Genomic DNA, 26575 nt, shown 5'->3' on the forward strand with positions numbered 1-26575 from the left:
GGGGGGGGGGGGGGGGGGGGGGGGGGGGGGGGGGGAGCATACACTGTACTCAAGGCCCCAGGCTCAAAACACAGTTCTTGGGTTTAAAACCCTGCTCTGCTGCTTCCTAGCTGTGTGGTCTGCACTCCATCACTAAGCCTCAGTTTCCATATCTGTAGAAGGGAGATATTCCCAGGGCCGCCTCCTGCCGTCGTTCGGAGGATAAAACAAAATAATTGTGTTATGGACTCAGCAGGGTGCTGGGCACACAGAAAATGCCACTCCTTGTTTATTACGAACTGCACAGTCCCAGTCTTGCACTGGGGAGATGCCACTCCCAACAGCCACAGCCTCCAAAATAAAAAAGAGGTGAATTAGACTGGCTTGGACTTTGGTATAGTTGATGTGTTTGCTGTGCCTACATGGAAATTGTTCACTTTCAAACATTTACAGTCAATTAAAATACTGTGTTTCTTGAAAGACAACCATGCACATACACTGCAGAGAATAAGCCTCTATTACAATGATCCAGGAACACAGTTCTGTCATGGAGCACAGCATGACAGGAGCGCCCAGGCCAGTTTTTTGACCCTTTTCTTGCAGGTGACAACACAACCACCAACCACAACCTCCAATTTGCATGTTTACTCCAGTGGAGATGAATACTATCCATGTGAACTTGGGCAAGTTACTTCCCTTCTCCCTGCCTCAGTGACCCTATCTGTAAAATAGGAATAATGCTATTATCTACTTCCTATGGTTGTTAAGAGGACTAAGGGGCTTACTATTTGTGTAGTTCTTACATCAGTGCCTGGGATGCAACAGTCGTTTTGTCAGTTTGTAAGTTAATACAATGAGTTATTAATACGGTCTTTGGAGGGCAATGGCCAACGTAATTAGAAAATTTGTTAAAATTCATTATCGCCAGTAGGAATGGCAAATAAAAACAAGTGGGACTTGTACTTGAATCGGGGTTTGTGTTTCTCAATCGAAACAGTCCCACGTGCAGAGAAATTGTCTTTAAAGAATAGCCGTGCCTTCTGTCGCATGTATAGCCTCCAGTATGGCTGAGCCTCATAAAACATTGCTCAGACTGAGCATTTGCAATCAGATAAAAACTCTCCGAACAAACAACAAGATGGCATGTCTAAGAGCATTAAACCCAATAATAAGGTAGAGCATTTAGACGTGATTGTATCACACACATAACAGAAACACACCCAGTTTACTTTGGGGAAGTGGGACTCATTGCTCTGGGTTTGAGCCCATCGATCAGAGCAGGGGAGACATTCTATAGGACCTCGAGGCTACCGTCTACATCGGGGCCAAATGTTCTCTGCCCTCTCAGCTCCATCACCAATAGGTGCATTTTCCCCCTGAGAGAGAATGAAGAGAGGAACTAAGACAACTGGAAACGATGTGGTGAAAACCTTCCAAGGACTTTCAACTTCTCCGTGAAAGAATTTGTTCAGTCCCCACTACATTTGCCGGAGCCAAGGAAGAGCTGTGGTGCTTATAACATAGCATTAAAAAGACAGTAGTGCAGGAGTCATCCAGAGTCCTGGGGTGACACCCAGGGGTGTCCAAGCCTGGCCTCCTTCCCCTTCCAATCCAAGCTCTGGCAAATTCACTGCTCCCCAAATCCAACTCATCCTTTCCCTCTTCTCCTGCTTTTCTCCACACCTGGAGTGGCCTCTCCACTCCCATCCCTACCCAGCAAATTCCTACCCATTCCTCAAGGTCAAGGTCAAACCCCACCTTCTTCATCTGGAGTCTTCCATAATTCCTTACGTGGGGAGATTCTATTCCCTAGACTCCAACAGCCCTTCCACATTCTGTAGTTCATTGTGATCACAAGTACGTGCCTCTGTCCCTTACTGGAAAACAGGCATCTTGAGGGCTGTAAGAACACCCTCTTCGTCCTGCAGAAGTAGCCCTCACGTAGCCAGGTCCTTGATGATTACTTAGTACCTGAAAATAATTACTTAGTACATGAAACTCCACAAGAGGCCTTCAGAAGGCTGAGCCTGAGGACAAGGGAAAGACGCACAGCCATCACCTTTAATCTCGGGTGGGTCAATTCCCCACCATACCAATGGGGAAGCACCTGTATTTCTCAAGTGCAGGCGGTCTCGGGTTACAGTAAAACCTCACAATGAAAAGGGACTGTTATCACTATATTCTGTGTCATGTTTCCTGGGGAAATCATTGTCATATAATTGACTCACCAGTGCTTATAGCATGGGCTTACAGCATAGGTTATAGTGGTGCTTATAGCAAGGGCAAGAGCGCCGTCCCCTCACTTAAACGTCTGTATCACCACCTGCCACCTGCCATCACCCAATCAGCAAAAAGTGCCGCTGAGTGATGACAAGGCACTAGAGGCTGGGTTAAATGTTAGGGAAATAAAATGAATCGGACAGAGTCTCTGACTCGATCTTATTTCGTTTCTCAAGAACTCAATGCACTTTTCAGAGCAATTCATGCTTACCACATCCATACGATCTTTCTACTTTATACTCAGAAGCTAGAGCAAAGACAACCTGGAGAGCCTGTGAAAGGAACGCGAGTGGGGGGGCTGCTGTACAGGGATCCTTCCTCACCAGGAAGTGGACCACCTCGGCAGGGTCACATTCTGGCAGGAGGAACTGCTGGACCTAACAGCCCAGCAAGATTGCATGTTCCTGCAAATGTTCTTTTCACAGGATACTAGATTCCCTCTCACTTCAGGCTTCATGGCTGGGTAAAAGCACACAGGCCCCCTGGTCCCAGTTCCCACAGCAGCGCCTTACTGCCCTTCCTCCCCCTGTCAGATGCACTACAAGGCAAGGAACCCAGCCTGCCTGGTAACCACTGGAAGCTCCCCGGTGGCAGCTGGCTGCCTGACCCCTCCACAGGAATCAGGGCCGCAGAGAGTGCCCACACTTTGTCCCAACCTTAGTTGGCCTGGGCCTCCTGAACCACTGAAGGCCAAGGGTGATAGTCACCCGGTCTACCTGAGGATCAATCACTGTCTGGCCAGGAAAAAGTCAGGCTCTGAGGAGCCAGGAGCTCACTTGCCCTAGACCTGATGCTCTCCAACCTCAATGAGACACCTGCTGGTTCGGTGGAAAGACTCAGTCACCATCACTATGCTGCCAGAAATCATTCCTTTGTCCACTAATATATCTAAGGCCAATGTGGAGTGTGTACAATGACAAAACCCCCAAAAACTATAAAAAAGAAGAGAGAATATTCTGCTTCAAGGGAACTATCTTACACTTCCCAAGTTGAACATTAATAAATTCTTTCTACAAGTTTGCCTGGTTTTTCATTAATTTTATGCACCGATGCATCATCAGAAATTTGCCCAGAAGGCTCAAACCTACCTAGATGTAAGAGCACGAGGAGAGGAGAGGGGAAGAAATTAAGCTTATCTTTAGTTAAGTGCTTTTTCAAATTACTTTTGTCCCTCAAGGTCATTACTATGAGGTACATGACCTCCGCATAATGCTTTACTTTTCATTTATTCCAAGTTCTAAGCAGGCAAATAATTCCATATCCATAAATTATCCAGAAAGCTGATTTCTATCCTTCCTCTATTAAAACCAGTTTTACAGTTAGGAAACAGAAGTGGTTAACTATATCCTTTGGTATTTTTTATAATTAAGAAGAGATAATTAGCATTATGTTTTGCTATCAGCTATAATCCTCTTCTACTTGGCTCTGGGTGCCAATTAACACAGTTTATTGTAAAAGTTATGTAAAACAAATAGTCTCAGACTGAACTGCTATCCAGATTTATCAGGTGTGAAATTGTTAAACAGTTAATGTCAAGAGTTGCTGTTGCTGGGGGATGTTTCATATTACACCAAGTGGCAAAAAAATCTTCCATCAGAAAGACTTCTATGCCCCTTCCACAGATACCAACGCACCAGGAAGGCACAGTCGGGGGAGCGGAACTTCCTCTGAGTTTACACCACGTTCGGTGTGTTCAGCTGAGAGAGAACAGCAATCCCGAGGGGCAGACAGAAAACCTCAAACTCAAAAATACGAGCTTTGAGCACATGCAGAAGACAGAGGCGTAGCAGTAAGAGTCCTGAACCAAAGAGTGGGCCCTCCCACTCCTGTCAGATCACAGGGGGTGACAACACTGTGGACGCCCACCAGAAGATGTGGATCTGGGAAGTCGAGTCTCTCCTCAGCAGCCCTGTTCAGAGCTCCTCGCCGAGGAGCAGACGAGTCCGTACGGAGGCCCACTGTGCATCCTGCAGGCTGCTACCTGGCTGTGCAAGCAAGTTACGGGCCTCCGTGAGGACACGCTTAGCCTGCCCCACCAGACCCTTTCCTGTCTTCCTAAGGTCCCCAGTCAAAGAACCACAGGAAGCCTTTTTACATGCAGACCAGGGAGCTCTTACCTAACAGTCCAAATTCTAGTATCCTCAGTAGTGAAAAATTCGCTAAGAGAACTTCCCTTTGACAGAATTCTGTCCTTATTAAGCTTATTTTATTTCAGTGTGCTTCTAATTACATGAGGGCATGAGGGCCTGAGGGCATCTCTTAGCAAGTCAAAGTAAACAGACGTGTTTGTTGTGCTTAAATCCAGAGTGAAGGTCACACCTGTTCCAGAGAATGAATAAGCGACCTTGGGTTTGGTCTCCAAATAAATAGAATATCACGATATGAAATTTGTCAAGTGACTTTTCCCTCTGCCTAAGATACACACTTTTTATAAAGGGAGAACACTTTGGTAAACTATCTAATATAATGTTATACGATTTTTTCCCCTTTATTCCGTTAACTTTGATGACATTTCCCTCATTCCTTTCAAAGTGTTCTTATTTTTATTATGTTTAACCATCTGGCCAAATGCTTTAGCAAGTAATTAAAAACCTTACAAAGGGTTTAGAATTTTAATTAGATTATACAATTTTTGATGAATGGGGATAGGGGAGGATTTAATGGCTTCGTTGCTAGAGAGGATTTTCATCCCATTTCCTGCCTTGCCTATGTATATCCTAAAATTTTTTTTTGAAATTGAAGAGATTGAGTTTGGATTGAAACTTTCTGAAAAATAATCATGAAGGGTAGGGATAGCTTTTATCCTTAATTTCCCTTAGAGAAACTAAGGCACCAGCATTGAGGGACTCAACCAAAGAAATGTATAAATTATGGCAAATAGAGAGGCTGGAGGAGGTTAGTGGTTCCCATGAGGAGGTTTTCTCTAGCCCAACAGGTCATTTCCAGATCAACTGCTAACTACTCACACGGGTGGTCAGAGTGTCGAGCTGCCCCGCCATAGGTGTGAGCCGCCGAGGAACAGTGGAAGTCCCGCAGCCCCTTCCTGCCCACAAGGAGAAAGCTGTAACATCATGGGGATGGTGAATAAACTCAGGCGAACGGGGAAGGCAGTTCCAGGATGGCAGCTGCGCACCGACCCAGCCAACAACTAGTCCAGGATAAGATAGGAGACTGGAAGGTTCTGGGAGGAAGGTCTCTGAGAAAAAGGGGACACAGAATTGATGTACTGAGAGAGTACAGATATAAGAAAAAAAGAAAGTAAAAATGAGGGGAAAGAAAGGAAACTAGAAATATCTATAAAGACAAAAATCAGTATGAAAAGGCATGGTTCAAATATGAAACAACTGCTCCAAGACATTAAGAAGAAACTAACTGGATTTCCATTAAAAGGCAGAATAAGAAGCTACAAGATACTAGGGTCATGGTGAATAAAATGGCTCCCAAAGCAAGACAATTACAAACCTCCAGGGGAAAAAAAGTAAAGTCAAGTATGAAGTAAACTGTGGCATGATTTTTATGTTGTATGTGAAAGGAGAAGCCATTTGAACTTGATATTAGAAACAGTCTCCTCTGAACAGAACAGGAATCATGATGTTGTAACCAAAAAGAAAGAAATGTAGTCACAGTCTACTATTTGGTTCTGAATAAAGCATAATAATGTCAACATTGTTTCTTTGCTTAAACTTCTCGAAAAAAATCATAGAGAAAAGCAAGGAAGACCTAATTGTTTTTACAAAAAAAGAACAGTCTACTTAATACCATTGAATTGTACACCTAGATATGGTTAAGATGGTAAATTTGATGTTATGTGTATTTTATGAAAATAAAAAAATTTTGAAAAAAGATAACAATATACTTGTTATCCATCTTGATTGTTTAAAAGTTAAGGAGGAGACCCACAACAATGTAAAGGTAGAAGGGGAAAGAATAAGAAAGGATAGAGAGGCTAATGTCCTCACCTTTAAAAATACTGCAGAGAGAAAACAAGATGGAGATTTAAGCGTATTATTTAATGCTACAAGGGTAAATAATAAAAGAATAAAAAACTAGAGGTATCACCCAATTGAGCAGAAGGGGGAAGGGAAGTTAAAAGTGAGCTAAGTTAGGTTAGTAGATAAACGATAAGTGGATAAATCAAATTATAGGACATTATTTAGCATTCTGGACAAAAATTGTTCCAATGTGATTGCTTCTAGCTAGCAATTAGGTTGGAGGGGGTTACTTCTTCTCATTGAATTTTTTTTTTTTTTTTTTTTACTATTTGTTATCCGTGTGTGTATATTAACTTGTTAATTTTTTAAAGTATTTTTATTCATTTATTTATGAGAGAGAGAGCAAACGAGCAGGGGGAGAGGGGCAGAGAGAGAAGCAGGCTCCGTGCTGAGCAGGGAACCCAATGCGGCACTCGATCCCAGGACCCTGCGATCATGACCTGAGCTGAAGGCAGACAGATGCTTAGCCGACTGAGCCACCCAGGTGCCCCTGAACTTGTTAATTTTTAAATTTGTTATTAAAAGTTTAAAAATGTGTAACTGTGGGGACACCTGGGTGGCTCAGTTAGCTAAGCATCTGCCTTTGGCTCAGGTCATGATCCCAGGATCCTGGGATAAATAAAATAAAAAAATTCATAACTGTATAAAATCCCTCTACTATCATTTTACAGAGAAAACACTGTGAGGATAGAGGGCAGTGAATAGATTGGTGAGGACAGGAGTTCTGGAGACAGAGAGCACAGTCCCTACTGGCTGGGAGACCAAGGACTAGAGGAAATAAATGTCATATTTCTCAACCCTAAAAGGGTAAAACACCACACCAACCTGAGTGGGTGGGCGTGAAGATTAAATGAGAACACGTATGAACGTGGTCAGGATGTGTCAGCTGCGACAGCAGGGGCTAACTAACATCCCTAAACAAATTCACACTCCCAAATGGATATGGATATCCATAGGGTAAAAAGCAAAACAAGAACTTATAACAAACTCAACACTTCTTTGTTTCAGAGCTAACCCAGTGGCCTTGACCCCATTACTTAGCCTCCCTAAGCTATTCCTTACTTATGTACAAAGTGGGGGCACTGCTTTTCTCTCTAGGTCTTGGTGGGTCTGAGAACTGTTCCAGTATTCCTGCTGCCTGACCACACCTTCTCTCTACTTCGCCATGTCATTCATGTAAAGCTTGCCGTTTATTCGTCTGTAGCTGTTCGTAGGGCGACTGGAATACAAATTGAGTTGCACAGGTTATTTCATGAAACCAGCCTTGAAACTGAGAATGCTGTACTGGTTTTTTGTATCCTTCCAGGTAAATAAATGGGTAAGATAGCCGAGAGAAACTCTTGCTGTCAGACATGCTGCTAGTCTTTGCAAAGAATACTAACTAGATGTAAGCTAACTTAAAGTGTGACTAGATCACATGGAATCAGGAGATCGTCCAGAACGCCGTCTTGACATTAATAACAAAAAACATCTGAAAAGATTGTTTCCTCAGAGAAAACCTCTTTTTAAATATCTCATAGTGTCTTTAAAAATCATATATTTTAATTATAATTTCTGAAAAAAAATACGTGGTTTAAACTAGCAAAAGCTTTCAAAGACAAGTTCCAGCAGAATGCATTACCTATCATGCCTCAGGATTTAAAAAGCAAACAAACCACACAATAGGTTATTTAACCCCAATTAGCTAAAATAAAGTTCTACAACTTTTAAGGAAACAGAATATGGTCTCCCGTTGCCATGACGACGCCTGTGCCCGGCACCGCTTGTCAGGGATGCCCCTGCCAAGTCCAATCTGTATGCGTGTGTGTTTCTACATCACACGTAGGAGCTCAGCCTCGTAAGGAGACGATGGTAAGGCAGCCTGACGAGCACCTCGGGGCCGCAGCAGAGAGGAGAGAGCTCACAGCCACACGAGGGCAGGCAATCCTTCCCAGGGGCCCTGCACCGCTCGTCCTTTCCGGTCCTTCTGCCTCACAATCACGCTTCCAAACATGAAACAAATAAATGAAGCCCCAGGAAAGCGAAAAGGAGTTAAGTGGATTATGGGCTACTGACTAAATAGGAAGGAAGCAATTTTTCTCGGACTATCTCATTACTTTACTTTCTTGTCTTCAAACGATAATTTGACATGGAATACAGAGTCTGCGCGGCAAAGAGTAGAGCGCCTGCTCTGGATTTAGCATCATGTGATATACGCAAAGATAGAGCACAACGTAAGAAATGGATCAGCAGCAATTTCTTTTCCTGCCTTCCCCGGAATCTCTGCAAGCCTGTAATCTACCCACCAGTAAATGGGAAATAGGAGAAACCACCCTGGGGCTGCATGCGGGGAAATTCCACTGTAGGGAGGGACTCCTACTCCTCGTGTGGCTCAGGGGCCAGCCACACCAGCACCCCTGGGGCACTTGTTAAACCCAGGCCCTACCCCAGTCTTCTGCACCAGAATTTGTAATAAAATCTCCAAGTGATCCATATTCACAATTACATTTAAGAATCAAGTTCTATAGGGCAAACAAAACAAAAATGCAGAAACAGAGAGAGAGACATGGAAGGGGGGCCCAGAGATTCAGAGACTTTTCAACCAAATGGGTACATGCTGATCCTGATTTGAAAAATAATTAAGGGAAATGTTGATATGGATTTTAATATTTAAATCTATATTTGAGTTGATGACTAGAATGAATAATGTAAAAGTTGTTTAATTAGGAAAATATATAAAATAAATAAAATTTTTACAGGGTAGCATGGCTTGTAATTCTGGAAGGACATATGAGGCGAAGTGAAAGCTAACCAAACACTAAATGAATGGAGGACATTACCGGATAATTTAAATGTTCCTATGTAGAACCCCCCCCCCATACGATAAGTAAGGCAAAATTTCTCATTGAAATGGAAATCAACGGGTCTGTGCAAACCTATTTGCAGCACTGCTTGGTCATAATGAAGGAATGGGGGGGGGGGTGGTAGGTTTCCCCAGTGAAGTAGGCTGTAGGAGAAAGAAGTGATTTGGGGGTAAGCACTGCCTTCTCACTGAGTACTGGCCGACTCATCTACCGAAGGGTAAATAATAGTGAATGTGCCTTGGGGCCAGAGTTGTCAGGTGTAAGTGCAGGAATGGGTGTGAAAGTGACAGAAAACACTAGCAAGTATTATATGCATTTTTTTTTGTCTTTTCTTTTTAAAACAGAGAGGCAATATGGTCAAACAGCCTGGATCAGACAGGACTCCTAGCTTTGTATCCCACAGCCCCTCCCTGTGCAACTGCAACAAGTGAATAAGCATCCATATTCCTAACTTTCTCAGGTGTAAAATGAAGTAATACTAAGGTAGATCCATGTTATTGTCAAAATAGTTGCTTTCCCTCCCTCCTCAGGCCCCTTCCTGCTCAACCCTGCAGGAGGATTAAAGATCCACGGGCTTGGGGCACCTGGGTGGCGCAGTCGTTAAGCATCTGCCTTTGGCTCAGGGCGTGATCCCAGCGTTCTGGGATCGAGCCCCACATCAGGCTCCTCCGCTAGGAGTCTGCTTCTTCCTCTCCCACTTCCCCTGCTTGTGTTCCCTCTCTCGCTGGCTGTCTCTCTCTGTCAAATAAAGAAATAAAATCTTCAAAAAAAAAAAAAAAATAAAGATCCACGGGCTGATGTTGGTTTTGGCCAAGCGACTCCTCTGATCCAGCGGACGGGAGAAGAAGTGGCACACACTACTACTACTTCTTTTTTTTTTTTAATGATTTTATTTATTTATTTGACAGAGCAAGAGAGCATGAGTGGGGGAGGGAAGGGCAAAGAGAGAGGGAGAAGCAGACTCCCTACTGAGCAGGGAGCCCAACTCAGGGCTGGATCCCAGGACCCTGGGATCATGACCTGAGCCCAAGGCAGACGCTAACTGAGCCTCCCAGGCGTCCCACATGCACTGCTTCTAAGAGGGAGCTTTCAGAGCCATTGCACGATTCTGCCACCACTGTCTTTCCTCCGCCCTGAGTGGCAGCTATCCAGCTAGCCGCTGCTCTTTGGCATCCCAGACTGAGGAGGACATGGGCCAGGAGTAGCACCGGTGTGCACATGTGCGAGAAAGCAGTCTCTGCATCACAGCCAGAGATCCGGGAGACTGTTAGTGCTGTGCCATCTAGCAAAAACCAGCATACCTCTCCGTGCAGGATTACAGTAAAGACTACATGTGATCATGTCCAGAGTTCCTGCAAAATAATAGCTACTACTGTCCACAGTGTTTGTTCCCTCCCCTCCTTAGTATTCATGAAGGTGCCTCCACTACTGAGAGGAACCGCCATAGTTGCCCCCCTGTGCCCATCAGAAACCCAGAATGATAAGAGCTTGCTTGTCTGAGGGACTTCACATTTACTAAGTCCTACCACATGCTCCACAAGTGGTAAATTTTGTTATTTCAACCTAAGTCTTACGAGATTGGTTCTGTATTCTCTGTTTTACAAGAAATATCCTCTGTAATATGAGAAAGAAGAAAGCATATTGATGGGTCTGGCAAACAAAACAAAACAAACAAAAAACCCAGACTTCAGTTCTGAGCTAAAACCAGAACTAACTAGTTTTTGACGAATCACATGCTCAGATGAATTAAATAATTCACAGTTAGTATCATTGTGGTGCTCAAGGACCAAAGTCTTTCATTAAACTGCAGGAAGTGAAGCCAAGAAACTCAGAACAGGGATTAGTCAAAGGGAGTTAGGTATGAGCGGGCTTTGTTGTGCAATTCACACACACCCACACTCAAACCCACACTTACTAGTTCCACAACTAATAATCATTAGTGCAAGATTTGAACCCAGGTCTGTATGCACAACATGGCAATATAGGTTTCTGGTGGCACAAACAGTACAAATATTAATCTCGAACATGTGTTTTTATTCTATTTAAACAACATACTCTAGATAAACTTCTTTTTTCTAAAATATTATTTTACTCCCCAACGATTTAACTTACACAAGAAAATACTATAGAAAAACAAAAATTTATTGTTTAATTCCCTTTCTGCTGACCTTTCTTAGCATAGTAATCACTGTACATGCAATTAAGAAGGGTCCACTTGAAAATGCTTATTAACCACCAAACTGTTTCAACAAGGCAGATAATGCATTTGATATGCTAGCAAATTGCAGAGTTTGGTCAGCCTCAGTCAGTACTTTCAAAAGTTACGTCGGAATAAGATACAACCATCCCCCATTTCTCATTTGTGTTACTCCTGAAATCTCCTTTGGGTCCACAACACATTTCTATGCCTAGACTTTGCTTTGGAAGTTTATGCTGAGTACATGGCTTTGCCAATTCCAACCTCTCTATAATATGTGATACTTAACCTTCTTAATCCGATTTATCTAAAGCATCCAGAGTTACAAGATCATTTGCATAAACATTTAGGATTGCTGAATGTGTACCTGTATGTCCTTAAAAGTTACTTCAGATTAACACACAATTGGATACATTAATAGTTTTTTATTTTCTGCAATGGGAGAATTTGTCTGACTTTTTGCTACTTCAAATGAATTTGTTCCAAGTTCTTCTTATACTATCATTCTTGGAATAATTCTTAAAATAATTTAGTTTCTCTCATTTTACTTACTAATCTTCAACATCTGTGTCTTAAAATGTTCCTTACTTAAAATATTTTAAAATGATCTAACCTATAGGACAATCTTGGAAAACTTGCCTCTCGGTGTCTGTGTGTGTGAATGAGGTAACTCACAAGGGTGTTAGGTGTTGGGTGGTCTCCTTCATCCTCAGGAACATTCCATTACCTGGTCATCTGTTAACTCTTGGGGCTCACAACTGAGATAACCAGTCAGCAGTAAAACACCCAGCAGTTGTTTCTCATCATCTTCTTTTTTACCAAAAATTTATTTACCACTTTTATTTCCAATCGATATTCAGGTTTGTCCCAGAATTTTACAATTGTAGAAAAATGCTGGAATGAATAGCACTTGATGTGGTATCATTTGCCATAGAGCATATATAGGGTAAATCTCTAGCAGTGTCATTTCTGTGTCAAAAGGTGTGTACATTAAATTTTAATACGCATGTCACATTTCCATAGAGGCTGTACACCTATCGTCTCCAGACAGTCAAGAATTCCTGCTTCCTGGCTGCTTTACCACCACAGTGTGCTATCAATCTATTTAATTGGCCAATAAAATCTCCACCAATAAAACGGATTATTTTGTGTGTATTTATTTATTTATACACATTGCTGGGTCTAGGCTTTCACTTGAACGAAAATCATGAAAACGACGAAGCCGAATGTCCAGCAAACCATACGGACTCTTTCACGCTATCCCAGTGGACCAGTATTTAAGAAGACTACATGGCAAAACAAGCCAACAATCTCTGAAATTTGAAATAAGGACTAAGAGTTCTCATGTTGGATTTTGGCTCAGGTGCAACATGGAAAAGGAAGAGCAAGAAAAAAAGTATTACTTTTGTTGATCCTTTAGGTTGCCAAATTGTTCCTTGCAAAGCTATTTTTCTGATCATGGTTGTCATTTGTCTATTTCCAATGACATCCAGAGGAATCCTGGAGGGTTCTCAGGTCAGGATAACTTACGGAGAGAGCACATGCTGGAGGTGCCCCGAAGAAACTGGTGTAAGCCATCGTCGCTGTCGCTGGAGCTGGCGATACTGTTCCTCATTTCCAGCATGGAGATCTGTGTACACAGGCTGAGCTGGTGTTCCAGCTTTTTGGCCTTCTGCAAAGCAAAGGTTTAAGGTCTCTGAGATCTATGAGACTTAGGTCATATATTCCCTGTAAATAGCATTTATTTTTTCCTTGAAATAAAAAACTACCAGGTACATAGTAAGTGGCCAAAAAATGTCAGCTATAACTTTTATTATAAGCTATCACTACACATACGTTACAAAAATTTAATATACTCAGTAGCTTATTTATTAATTTGAAAAAATAAGCGCCACCCTGATCTGATAAAGGGCCTAGACAAGAGGACTTTAGAGAGCATCCGCCCATATGCATAGTTCCTGGAGAACAGCACTTACCACAGAAACAATGTTCTGCAATGTCTCTTCTGTCATCATTTTAATTTCCTTCTAAGCAAATGTGGGGAAATGAAGATCACATTGCAAACTGGAGAGGATCCATACAGCTCGGAAATTCCTAACTGAATTGCCACAGGCTCCCTCCTCTCCGTCCCTTGTCATTTACGGGCTTTCTGGAAGGGGGCTTGACCAGAAGGATGTCCAAAACTGGAGGACATCAGCATTAAAATGCCAACTTCTGCTCACTGGAGTTTGCCAGTGCTTCTCAGTCTGCAGCCTCCCTGCTACCCCCTGCCTTCCTGGCCTCCCCTACCCCATCCCTCCCTCCAACTCGAGTACCATCCTCCTTAGATTGATTAAAAGACTCTATGAGAGATCAGTACCACATCACCACAAATGGAGGTCCCTGAGATTTAGAGACACCTCATGAGGCAATGACAAATATAATAATTATAAAATCTTTCCACGCTCTTGAGAAATGATTCCCTTGGAGGATCTCTAAATTACAAATATCTCCACTTTACTTAACATATGATGAATTAATGAAAATTCAGAAAAATACGTATTGCATAAGTGAGATACACCTCACTATACGTATTTGTTTAACAAAATAAACACACTCAGAAAAAACACTTACTTTATCATTTAAGGTGGGATCATTCAATGAGTAGAGCTTATTTGTAATGTCTTTTCCTATAAGATACCTAAATATTTCATATAGAAATGGTTCTGATTCCAGAAAGTAAGTTAATCTTTCTCTTGACCAGCATAAAAATCTGCAGTTATCATCTGCAATGATGGTGACCTGCCCGAGAAACAGACATAGAAAGAAAAAAGTATATCTATGCATATGAATTATGACTATGATAATTTTGGGGGAAGGTAGAATAGAATAATTTGGTGGATATTATTATAGCAATGATTTGTCATATTAAATTAAAGCAAGATCTATACACACAAGCTTCTACAGCTATTATAAAATCACATTTAAAATCAGTTTAAAACCAAGAAATCTGCAGACTACAAGCAAATTCTCCAAGTTTTGTTGTTGTTCTGTTTTGTGAGGTCTGGTGTTATAGATTGTACTAGACCAATGTTCCAATTAGATTATGGTTGAATATGTCTTTACACCCTGATGATTACAACAGAGGTTTAAGAATATGGTTCAGGCAAAAGAATTGAGGTAAGATCCCTGAGGCAAGTTATAGATGAAAGACTTGCCTCGCCCACCTTACAAACACATCCTGGAGAAGGAGAAAACCGACTCATGCCAACTGGTTATAGAATGCAGGCTGTTAACTGAGGGATATGGGCAGTGAGGGTCCTCATCTGGGTCCTTTTGTCATAGGTATTTCTTGAGTGTGACCTTTCAGGACTAGCTCCAGGGTACTGGGGATTCACACAGGGATACCCCAGGTAGCTCAGAATTGAGAGACCATATCTTTACCTTGAACACTGTTCCACAGGAAAATGGAAAACCCTATAATTACACCGCACAGAGCTCGAGATTCTTCAAATAAATCCCTTCTCCAGAGTGAGGGGTTATGCCCTACAGCTCAGTGTCAGGAAGCCCTTCCTCCCATGCAGGTCCCCGTCATCAGTGAGTACTCCTCCTCTGGTCTCCACGTGGCACTCAAATCACAGAACCCACACTCATCTGGGGACACATCTGCTCCACAGGGCACTCTGATGGCAGGGACTATGCATCTTCATGTCTGAATGCCCAGCTTGCCACACAGAGTGATGCTCAGCGTACATTTGTTATATGAAAGAATAACAAATGAACACAAGTACTGTTGAAGGCAAACTCCATGTTTATATCCTCCACATTAAACCCAATGCTGGTCCAAGTAAATTCATAAAGGGTTGAATCAACATGGAATTGTTATCTGAGCCTCAGAGCAAATATTTCCAAAGGCACTCTTTCCCCTTGGTTTGTCACAAAATTAAACGTAGTCTTGATGATGAGGGGGTATTTATGTCTACTAAAAGAGAAAATGGAAAACCCAGCTTCTCAACTAATATCAATAGCTGAAATGTGACCTTTAGCAAATTACAGGGTTTGGCTACTTTAAAAAGTGGGTCAGTATTCCTGGAAAAAAAAAGTTTGCACTTCTTTATTATATTAAGAGTAGGCATCTCCAAAACCAAACACATTTGGATTCAAGACATGCAACACCAGCTCTATGACACCATATAAAACTAAATTCTACTCATTCTTTCAACATGTATTATGTACTTATTTTTTGCTAGATACTGTTAAAGGCATGATATTACAATGTGAACAAGGAAGCCAAGAGCCTTGCCCTGGGAAGCTTACATTCTAGTGAAGGAGGCTGATAATAAACAAAGAAATATGATACCCTTGGTGGCAATAAGTGTTTCGACAAATATAGAACAGGGGCAAGGGCAGAGAATCTCCAGGGAATGACACTTACACATACTACCACTCACTTCATATATGTATTGCACTTTTAAACATTTAGGTGTTTTTACATCTGTAAGTAAGTGCCTCAAAATTGCCTTTCAGATAAGGCAAGTAATACTCTTCCTCATTTTTCAAATGCCAAATGACCAAAACCAAAAAACTTTTTCATGAACACATGTTGATTAGTGGTGGAGTGAGTATTTCTGACCTCCAGCCCAGACAGTTTCCCACCAGGCCAGACCCTACCCAATGTGTCCAATATTCAGCAACACAATCACATTGAAAGTAATTCAGCTAAGTGACCACAAGGTCAGCTCAGAGTCCATCAAGAGTCCCTCATATAAAGAACAGCTGAACACAATGTCATGAAGCCTACATTCTAGTGGAGGAAGCTGGCAGTAAGCAAAGACATCTGACCCCCACCCCCTGCAAAAAATTTTTTTAGGAAGAGAAGTATAGTCAAGCCAGTACTGAGGAGTTCCCAGAAACACTAAGAAATGGGTAAATAAACACAGGCAACTGAATAATATTCCACAGGAGTAATTCAAGAAAGTTGAGCTCTGGTACTCACTATAGCACAGCCCTGTAACCAAGCACTGAAGAAAGGGTTAGGAGTGGGAGGTGCCTTCCTTTGGTAAAGAGGTCATCCATGCACATATAAGTCATGTGCAGTGGGGAAAGAAATGAAAAGAGGAGTTGGAAGTCATCCAGGAGAAGAAAAAGGAATTGCACCTAGATGACATATAATGCATTTAACTTCTTTTCAGCCAATCCAATAACCTCAAGTTTCCACAGAGGAAATAATACTTCTGATACTATCATTTGCTTAGCAAATACATTTCTTATTGACAGTTGAAAAAGACTTTAAACGTGTTTAAATTATTATTAAATTTAGATTTAACAACATTATTCAAGTAATAAGCTATACCTACAGTATGTACGAGTAACTTGCAAGTCCATAAGTGCAGGCCTTTAATTGGAAGTGTGTAGTTAGCATATTGACTGAGGTCATTTTACATGATGGCTAATGCTTCATTGCTGCCAAATAGACATTTGTGTTTAATGATTTCCTGTCACAACAGCCAAGTAAAACATATTTTAATGAGGAATTTCTATAAAGCAATATAAGAATTTTTAAAGCTTCTGTAAAATAAATTTGCCTCTTCAGTCATTAGTGCCATGCTTTAGTTCTGGGGAAGAATTTTACTGAGGAAATAAAAGCAAACATGGCAATGGGAGATACAAAAGGATCTCTTTCAGGGAGAGAACTGGACTAAGTGTTTGCTATCGGGTTTGCCTTGATTACGTCAAGACACTATGCCTGTCCCTCCCTTTAGATTCCACACCCTCACAGAATGAGAAGACATGACATGAGAACAAGGGTGTCTGAGGGAATTGCCAAATGTGTCAGGACTGGAAACAGCAGTTCAACAATATGACCGGTTGACTGTCCTCAAGGGAGAGTCTTATTTTCTTCATGTATTGTATAACATTTCGCACATCAGGAACGTGAAAATGTCCCAGGACTGGTCTATTCAACCAATGCTTAGAGTTCTCCTAAGCACCAAAATACAGTACAGTCAAAGCTGGCAGATTACAGTGCCTCACAGCCTAACCAAAAGATTTACTTAATACTAAGATAAGGGTTGGTTTAAATACAGGTGAAAATTTAGTGTTCATGTATTTCTCAAGGGCTGGGATCCCCAAGACATTCTTCTTCCCTTAAAGTCAATAAAGCTTTGGTTTTTCAGGCTTCACAGCACAGGATGTGCAACTGGCCAGGGAAAAGCAATAGTGGGAGAGAGAATACAAAAGATAAATGTGAAAATGGTAAAGCTCACTTGGCATAAAACAACTGCACAAAGAAGAAGAAACCAAACACAAAAGACTACTTCCGCCTTTTCTAATAAAGACATCCAAGAGTCTATCAAGAGTTCTAAGCAGCAACTTTGGTGTGTGAGTACCAAAATGGCTGTAAGCATCTCTCGGGCACCTGGGAGTTCAAGTTCAGAATCTGTTTTTCAGCTCTGTCACTGTGCCTGTCGCAATCGTCACACATGTACCCAAACAACATTTGCTGTGCAATTTTGAGAGATGGTCATTGAGCCCACTTGCTTTTCTTTTCTCCTTCCACCTTCTTCTATAATTCATTAGCACCCTTACCAAAGATGAATTTAAAGAAATAAAAATTCGAAGGAAGTCGCTCCTTGTCAGAACACTTTTAATTGTTTAGAATTAAAGAAAAACGAGAGTAGCAGGTAAAAAGCATGCAGGTGGAGAAGTCTGACCACTGACACCTTCCAGGCTCCTCTGCTATGGGCACAGGTACTGAGACGTTAGAGCAGGTGGCATGTTTCATTTGGGAACGTGGTTCAGAAAGAGGCTCTATATACTCCTACACAGATGTGCAACAGCTGTTTTTACTCTCGAGTATCTGCCAACGGGAACATCTTGCAAACAATCAAAACACAATCTCTCCCAAGGGTTTATTCGGATGGAGCCTGCTCCAATTGTGCAGGACACAGGTCCCACGATGCTAAAGTAGTTTTTACCCATCGACCAATCAGAAGACGCCACACCACACTCTGTGCAGACAAAAGATGGCTGGTGTTGGAAAGTCTAAATAAATATCTTTTCCCAGCTACGGTACCTCGAACTTGGTCATGATTTTGGAATCTCCACAGCAATTATCAGGAACATTTCTCAACTACCTAATCCCAACTCCTAGTCCCCAAGAAGAAACTGTAGCTTGTAGTAGGAATTCCTTTGAAGTCCAATGGAAAAGATAGTACATATTCATATCCCTGGTCTCTCAGGGAGCACTTGCTTCTAGAAACAAAGGGGGTTCAGTTTCCACCCCCTCTCCAAATTCCAGTCTCTTCGGGGTTATACTGAGACTGAGTTATTGTGTAAGGCCCTTGCTACTCTACACAGAGAAATGGATGCAAAAGATAAATGGGCTTTGGAAGAAGAAATTGTAAGGAGGGCAGAGGAAAGGAGGAGAGAGGAACGCAGTGGCTTTGTACCAGTTTGTAGATGGTGGTGATTAACAGTGCAGTAAGAACATAAGTCTCAGTACACAGCCGACCCTCACAAACACAAGGTGAGAGTGTAAATTCAAGAAGCCACAAAATAGCATTAGCTTTCCACTTATGTATCTTAAGCTTAGCCAGCACGGGAACAGTACTACACCCCGTTAATGAACTTACATGAGACCCTGTAGTAAATACACATAACTTTCACAGGTTATGTGGTTATTCACACCTGCTACTCAGGCAGAATAGAAGCGGGGGAGGGCTCCAATCAACTCAACTCAATTCAACTCAACCGTATGTCTGTAAATTTTCCCTTCTCTCTCCTGTGGCCTCCCAGATTGTATGGCGCCTCAAAATGACATTCAAAAATAAGACGTGTCATCAAAAAACACTGTCATTTCCTCCCTGAGGTGATAACCTCCCTTCTATTACACTTCCTACCTATACACATAACACTCTTGCCCAGGATCTTCTCAGGATATTTCCTTACTGCTGTTCATCCAGAGGCTGAGACCCAAGGAAACTCTCACCCATTTTCTTGGTTACTTTCCCATCAGTCAAGTGGGGAATAAAATAAGAGGGCTGGACACTTACAGAAAGAATCAAAACAAAGTGCCACGTAATGGAGCAATTTTTAACTATCAAGAACTTCATCCTTTGCCCTTAAAGTATTCATTAAATATAAAAGAGTAAAGTGATAAGTTTTTTCAAAAGGATTAACAAAAGAAGATCTCTCAAGCAAAGCCAGTTTCTGTTCTTTTCCCAATAAAAGTAACCAATTATATGTTTTAGGAACACTGATTATCCACAACTGACATTTTCCTTTTTTCTCATAATCAAAGCACTAGATGTTTTCTACAGAAAAATTATAAAAAATTCAATAAACCAAAAGGAGAAAAATAAAAAAGCAGTCAAACTCACAACCCAGAAATAACAGTGTTAACCCTATGGCCAAAGAAGGATGTATCTTTCTAGACGACTTTTTATGCACATAGAGGTACTATTTTGTTTAAGTTTTATGAAAACGGGGTCATGCTGCATGTACCATATGGTAATCTCTTTTTTCAATAAATCACTTTTCTATTACTATCCTCTGGTATCAAATGAGACATGAACTAGTTCCAATCTTCTGAAAATCATGATAAAACATACCTGGAATTTTTCACCTTTGTGCATCTGAGTTGATCTAAATTCAGGAGAATCTATAAAGGCACAGGGGTAAATGTTATGCAGAAAATGTCCTCGATAGGAAACCTTCATTCTGATAACAGAAATTAATGTTAATAAATGCATAATATTTCACAAATAACATGACGATCCTTAATCTTACGGGTTGGTATTTTGTACTAAAGTTTTAAAGACTCCACAGAGGACAAACATACTGAAAAGCATAAATATTTACTTCAATAGAAATCTCACCAGCAAGAAAAAAAAAAAAAAAAAGACAGGTTCCAGTATTGAACAGACATGTGCCTTCCAATGGTTATCATTGCTCATATAGCTAGAGTGACCATAAATTTATTACTCAAAATCAGATACTTTTGAGATGGAAAAGGCTGGTATTAAAAATTGTGGTAGAACAGTATATACTGGCTCTCTCCTGAGAAGACTGATATTCCTAGAAGTTCGATTTTTCTGATATTCAAAAAATAAACAAATCACCTATGAAACATGCACAAGCTTTTGGAAGTTTAATGCCTAACTTAAACCTACTTCAATGTTGACTCATTAACTGAAAAAAAAAGAAAGGGTCAATAAAAGTTCAAAATGTTCACAGGTGGAAATCCTAACATGTACAAGATTCAATGTAGTCAATTCTATATACTCTAACCTGTTGCTCTGCAGTGTCCTAAAATGCAGCTGAAAATGGGATTTCACCACCAACAAACTCTGTGACCTGATGATCTGTATCATTCCCTTCCAGTCATTCCCTACCCAGGGGACATGAGACAATTCAAGGCAAACTGGGAATTTCAATTTCCAGAGAGCACTTACTTCCCCTTCAGGAGAATACTCAGACGGTCGTCGACTGAGGTTTTATCCTCCGCAGCGTACGTCTGGCCCTTTTTTAAGGTTTGGATCATACAAAACTGGCCGGTTAATCTTCTGAACAGATCTGGAGGCACACGGAGTGGTTCAAACAATCGGCGGTAGATGCCACTGAGCTCCTTCTCAATCTTTACCTGAAACGCAGCAATGACCAGATGTTACCATAACACAGCAACACCGAAACACTGGTGTCTGCCGTCTCCATCCAGGTTTGGGAAGAGACAAATCTGCAAGACGCACCATGGCCTTTCTGCACTTCAGTCAATGGACTCGTCCGCAGATAGTAAGCGGTGACAAGTTTAGATGCTCAAAGGGCACTTCTGCAGTTAAGCAACTCTAAGAGCATATGGAAAAGATTTGCACTACTGATCACATCTCTTCCCATGCGCTGTAGAGCAGCTGTGGAGGTTCTCAATGTTAACCACAACACAGACCTTTCCAATGTTAGCATTTCCTATAAATAACATGAAACCTTTTTGTCCTTGTAACAATTTTGTTTCACAGAAAGAAATTACGTGAGCTTTTCAATGTTATAGCAAAACAATAAACATAAAATAGGAATCAACTTGGGAAAATTTATGAAAATACAGGCATTAAGCATTTTTAAGTATTATTTAATGCATCACTATAGGAAAACAAATATCCACAGCTGTGGATGTGATCATTGCTTCTGATTTATTTATTCTGAAGCCAAGCGAAGAGAGTAAAAGGATTTCAGTGTAGCAATTTCATCCTAAACTAAAACACTCTGTAGAATGAGAACCCACTGAATTAAGTCTGGCTACTGGAGGAAGGGAGAAGCAAAATGGCTGAATCACCTCTGCAGTCAGACAAGACCCAGATCATACGCCATATTTGGGCTCAGCATTAGCCTGGGAAAACTGTATAGCATGTGAATGAACTTTGGGGTTCAGATGATCGTCTATCCCAATGAAATCTATGACAGCCACACTCTTAAAGCTTATAGATCCAGCTAATGATAGCCACTCAGCAGTCATTACAGCCTTTGTGATGCTCTTGCTCTCTTTCATTTTAATAAAGAACCAGCATTTATATTTTTCAAAAAAGTAGGCTTACAATATGTGAAGAAACAAAAGCACACGTACTGGGTGAGGGTTTTACTTGATGCTACTACCATCACATCAGCAACTTCTGAACTTTATGTTCAGAACTTGGGATTCCAGCAAATTCTGATATTCAGAAATTATAATCCTCATTATTGCTACCATCTACCATCACGTCAGAGGTCCAGTAATGAGTGTTTAAAATAGTTTATTCACAAATATGTCCCACTTTCAGGATACACACTAGCCAATGTGGCCTAGTAATGGACATAGGAACTGGAAAATCTATTGGCTCAAATACATAATCCGCTCATTCTGCAAGTCTTAGCTCAAGTCCCAATTCCTTCATGCAGCCTTCTTAATTCTTCTTGTGAAAGCACTCATCAACTGTTTTTTTGAGCACTTGTTATGTGACAATCATGGTTGACAGGAACTCGGAATACAACAATAAGGTGGTAGATGATATTATCATTCCCAACTGTTTGCTGCTCCCATCCCCTGTACAAGGATTATCAATCTCCTAACCCCAGCCCATTCCCACGCTATCACGCTTGGCCATGTCATTTGCTTTAGCCAATGGAATGTGAGCAAAAGGGACGTATGCTCCTTCTGTGCAGAAATTTTAAGAGATACTGGGTCTTTGCCTTTTGCTCTCTTGTACTTTTTCTCTCTGCCATGAGAATGTATGTCTAAATAGAACTTGCTGCTTCAGTAGAGACCCTGAAATGAAGACACAGCACAGAATCACAGTGGACACACAATTGCTAGAGTCCACATATATGGGGGGTGAGAAAAAGGACGTATCACTGTTATTTGTCACTGAGATTTTCAGGTTGTTTATTACACAGGCTAACTTAGAGAAAACTAATACAGTAAGCAAAACAGACTGGGTTGCAATGTTTGGGGAGGTTACAACCTAGTAGAGTGCCTATAACATGTATCATCTATATTATTCGAGTGATCATTTCCTGTGAAATGTCTTGTTTTCTAAAGTTTTCCGTGCATATGTCTGGCTTTGAACATAAGATGAGGACAAGTGCTGTATCTTTTACCTTACTGAATACCTGGTTGTCTTTGAACCGTTAGTAAACAATGTAGGGAGGGATTTCTAGAAGAAGTGCTTTCTTTCTTTTTTTTTTTTTTTTAAGATATTATTTATTTGACAGAGATAGAGACAGCCAGCGAGAGAGGGAACACAAGCAGGGGGAGTGGGAGAGGAAGATGCAGGCTCATAGCGGAGGAGCCTGATATGGGGCTCGATCCCATAACGCCGGGATCACGCCCTGAGTTGAAGGCAGACACTTAACCGCTGTGCCACCCAGGCGCCCCTAGAAGAAGTGCTTTCTTATCATATTTACATCTTTTTGTTCTTAGAATGACTAAGGAAATACAACAAGATGAATCAGTTGGAAAAAAAAGTTAAATACTAGTGTTTTGGCAACACCCTCCCAAAATGATGACTTCCTTAAATGAATATTTGGGGCATAATGGAAAAAAAAATAAAGTCATTACATTTACAAAATAGCAGGAACTATTTGTAAATCATTAGTATGTTCAAGGAAGTTGCCTGGTGAGTAATTAATTTTACAGCTGGGCAAAGATATTTCCAAGTGACATTTAAATATCAATAGACAAAAGAAATAATGAAGTTAAATGACAAAAAAGGTTCTCTCATGTCCAAATTGCCTTAATGATGTAAAAAGTTTAAAAAACTCATTTGTAGGGGTGTCTGGGTGGCACAGTCAGGTGAGTGCCTGACTCTTGGATTCGGCTCCGGTCGTGATCTCTGGGTCATGGGGTAGAATCCTATGTGGGCTCTATGCTGAGTGTGGAGTCGGCCTGAAACTCTCTCTCCCTTTCTGTCTGTCCCTCCCGCTTGCACTCTCTCTCTCTCTCTAAAATAAGTAAATACATCTTTATTTTATTTTATTTTATTTTTTTTAGATTGGATGGCAAGAGAATGTTTAATTTTGTAAGAAGCTGCCAAACTGTCTTCCAAAGTATCCATACATCTTTATTTTAAAAAGACTCATTTGTAGAACAAAGTTCATGGTATTCAAATATTTCACATTCAGACATATATAAACAAAATCAGAGCAATGATATTAAAGGGACTAAGGATGTTAGATGTTCATTCTCAAGTCTGAACAAAGCACTTCAAAAGCTTTTTGGCTTTAAAATCTCTTCCTTATTAATTAATTTTAATAATTACCGGTCTTTTCTTGTACAAAAGATATGACAGATGCAAAATGTTGACACCCAGGAACACGGAGTTCCAGATCATGACATCCAAGGCACATCGGTAGAGAGTGGCCCAGACAATATAAAGGGTGCATCCTGTTGAATAACAAAGTCAACGTGTTAGATGTCTGGAATAGCGTCAGCATGTAGCTTAATAAATGTTATCCTCTGTATATAAAAAAAAAATCCAAACACATCTTAGAAATACTTAAGTCAGGGACACCTGGGTGGCTCAGTCGGTTAACCGTCCGACTCTTGATTTTGGCTCCGGTCACGATCTCAGGGTCCTGAGATCAAGCACCCCCATTCCCTCCCCCACCTCTGCACTTCCCCCCACCTTCCCACCTCCCCTCACCCCAGCACCGCTCTGCACTAGCCCTGGAACTTACTTGGGATTCTCTCTCTCTCCTTCTGCCCCTCCCCCTGCTTGTGCAGAGCTCCCTCTCTCTCTCTCTCTCAAAAAAAAAAAAAAAAAAAAAACAAAACCAAGCCAAACATCACATTAAGTTCTATTTTTTGTCTTATTACCACAAAAGAAAAAACGTGCTTTGTTGTAGAAAATTTATATAGAAAATATTTTTAAAGGGGGAAAAACCCCATAATTCTACTACTTAAAGAAAACCATTGTTGATATTTAATAATTCCTTACAGTCTTGACGCATTTTTACCAGATGGCAAATCTACAGTACATAACATTTTGAAACCCACTCTCTCTTATTTTACTTATTGTAGTAATTTCCCTATTTTGTTAAAACTCTTCATATACATAGTTTTTAATGACTGTAACTGATTAAACCCTAATTTATCTAACCATTTCCCAACTGGTAAACAGATGAGATTTTTGGGGTGTAATTTTTGATACATCACTGAAACATCTTTATACATTAAGAATTAATGTTTTTCTGACTATTTCCTTAGGGTGGATTACCTGACAGTAAGTCAAGGAAATGAACTTTATGGCTTTGGTGAGAATGAAGAATTGTTTCCCAAAGGTACACAGATATTTGCAATCCTATGAGTTGGGAATGCCACTATCCAGTTGTTAATATCATAAAATTTGAAAACTCTTAATTTGATACTGAGGAATTCCTCAGTATGTTTTTTTGTTTTCCATTTCCATGATTATTGGTGAGTCCAAATATTTTACCAAAATTTTCTAACCATCTGAACTTTTCATTGATGATTTTCCAGTCACCTATGGAAATTTTCTTGCTTTTTATCAATTTTCTCACTTTAGGAAAAATATCCCATTTTCTTTTGATCCATTTTTGGTGGGAGAGTCAATATATATTTTTAATTTAAAATAAAATGATCAGTATGATATAAATAACAACATACATGCACATAAAAGCTCACCTCCCACATTAAAAAGTTATCCATTTGCAATTTTTATTTCATCAGAATGATCTGGTGCATTTGAGTAGACCAAAATGTAAAACTTTATAAGTTTTTAAAATAATATTTCATAGCAAATTTTGTTGAATTTTAAAATATTATTACTTAAAGAAGACAGGGAAAAAGAATGCTTTGACTGGGAACATGAATTACAGTCCTGGTTCTGCCACATTCTCTCTCTCTTAATTTTCAATTAGTCATTTAACTTCTCTAGGTTTCTTCTTGTTCAGATTAGATGATCTCCTTGGTCTGTCCTACCTCTAAAACTGTGTCTTAAAATTTATAATTAGCAGGATGCCTGGATGGCTCAGTCTGTTAAGCGTTTGCCTTGGGCTCAGGTCCTGATCTTGGCATCCTGGGATCCAGCCCTGCCTTGAGCTCCCTGCTCAAGGGGGAGTCTGCTTCTCTCTCTGCCTCTGCCCCGACCCCTCCCCTGCCCCTGCACACACACTCTCGGTCTCTCTCTCTCAAATAAATAAATAAAATCTTTAAAAATTTTATAATTAGCCTTGGCCTTTTTATAGGGTGTGGTTTTGTTTTGTTTTTCATTCAACACTCTCTAATGCTGCAATCCCTGCCTTACTCAGAGGTAACACGGCCACAAAAGTCCCACAAGCTTCTAGCTTCCCTTCCAGCCTCTTCTTATTTTATCTATCTATCTATCTATCTACTTATTTATTCATTTTGAGTATAGTTGATGCATAATGTTACATTAGTTTCAGGTGTACAGCATAATGATTCGACAAATTGATACGTTATGCTGTGCTCGCAAGTGTAGCTACTGCCTGTCTCCGTACAACACTATTATAGTATCACTGACTATATTCCCTATGCTGTGCCTTTTATTCCCATAACTTATTCATTCCCTAACTGGAACCCTCTCACTTCCAGGCTTTACTTTGACCATTCCTTGTAATTTTTCATGTATTCTAGGCATAATGAGCTACTCTTCATTCTCCTTCAGTAGGCTGACTTTCCTCTCCTCTGTGCCTTTTACCTGGATACCACACACACTCACACTCAGATAAATCCGGTTCAGCTTCCAAAAGCCAGCTCCAGTGTCATCCCCTCAGTGTGACCTTGTTCCACCTTCCTG

General features: G+C 40.8%; 1 protein-coding gene across 1 annotated transcript in view; it reads right to left on the reverse strand.

Moving 5' to 3' along the window:
* BVES (blood vessel epicardial substance) overlaps positions 1-26575 on the reverse strand; it is a 29670-nt gene that overhangs the window by 1959 nt on the left and 1136 nt on the right. The window contains exons 2-6 of the mRNA XM_008704993.2: positions 24056-24180; positions 20726-20913; positions 19883-19991; positions 13905-14072; positions 12822-12963 (exon numbers count right to left, since the gene is read on the reverse strand). Of these exons, the coding sequence (XP_008703215.2) occupies positions 12822-12963; positions 13905-14072; positions 19883-19991; positions 20726-20913; positions 24056-24180 (732 nt within the window). The remainder of the gene's footprint in view (positions 1-12821; positions 12964-13904; positions 14073-19882; positions 19992-20725; positions 20914-24055; positions 24181-26575) is intronic.

This window comes from Ursus maritimus, unplaced genomic scaffold (assembly GCF_017311325.1).
Source record: "Ursus maritimus isolate PB19 unplaced genomic scaffold, ASM1731132v1 scaffold_13, whole genome shotgun sequence".
Lineage (NCBI taxonomy): Eukaryota > Metazoa > Chordata > Mammalia > Carnivora > Ursidae > Ursus > Ursus maritimus.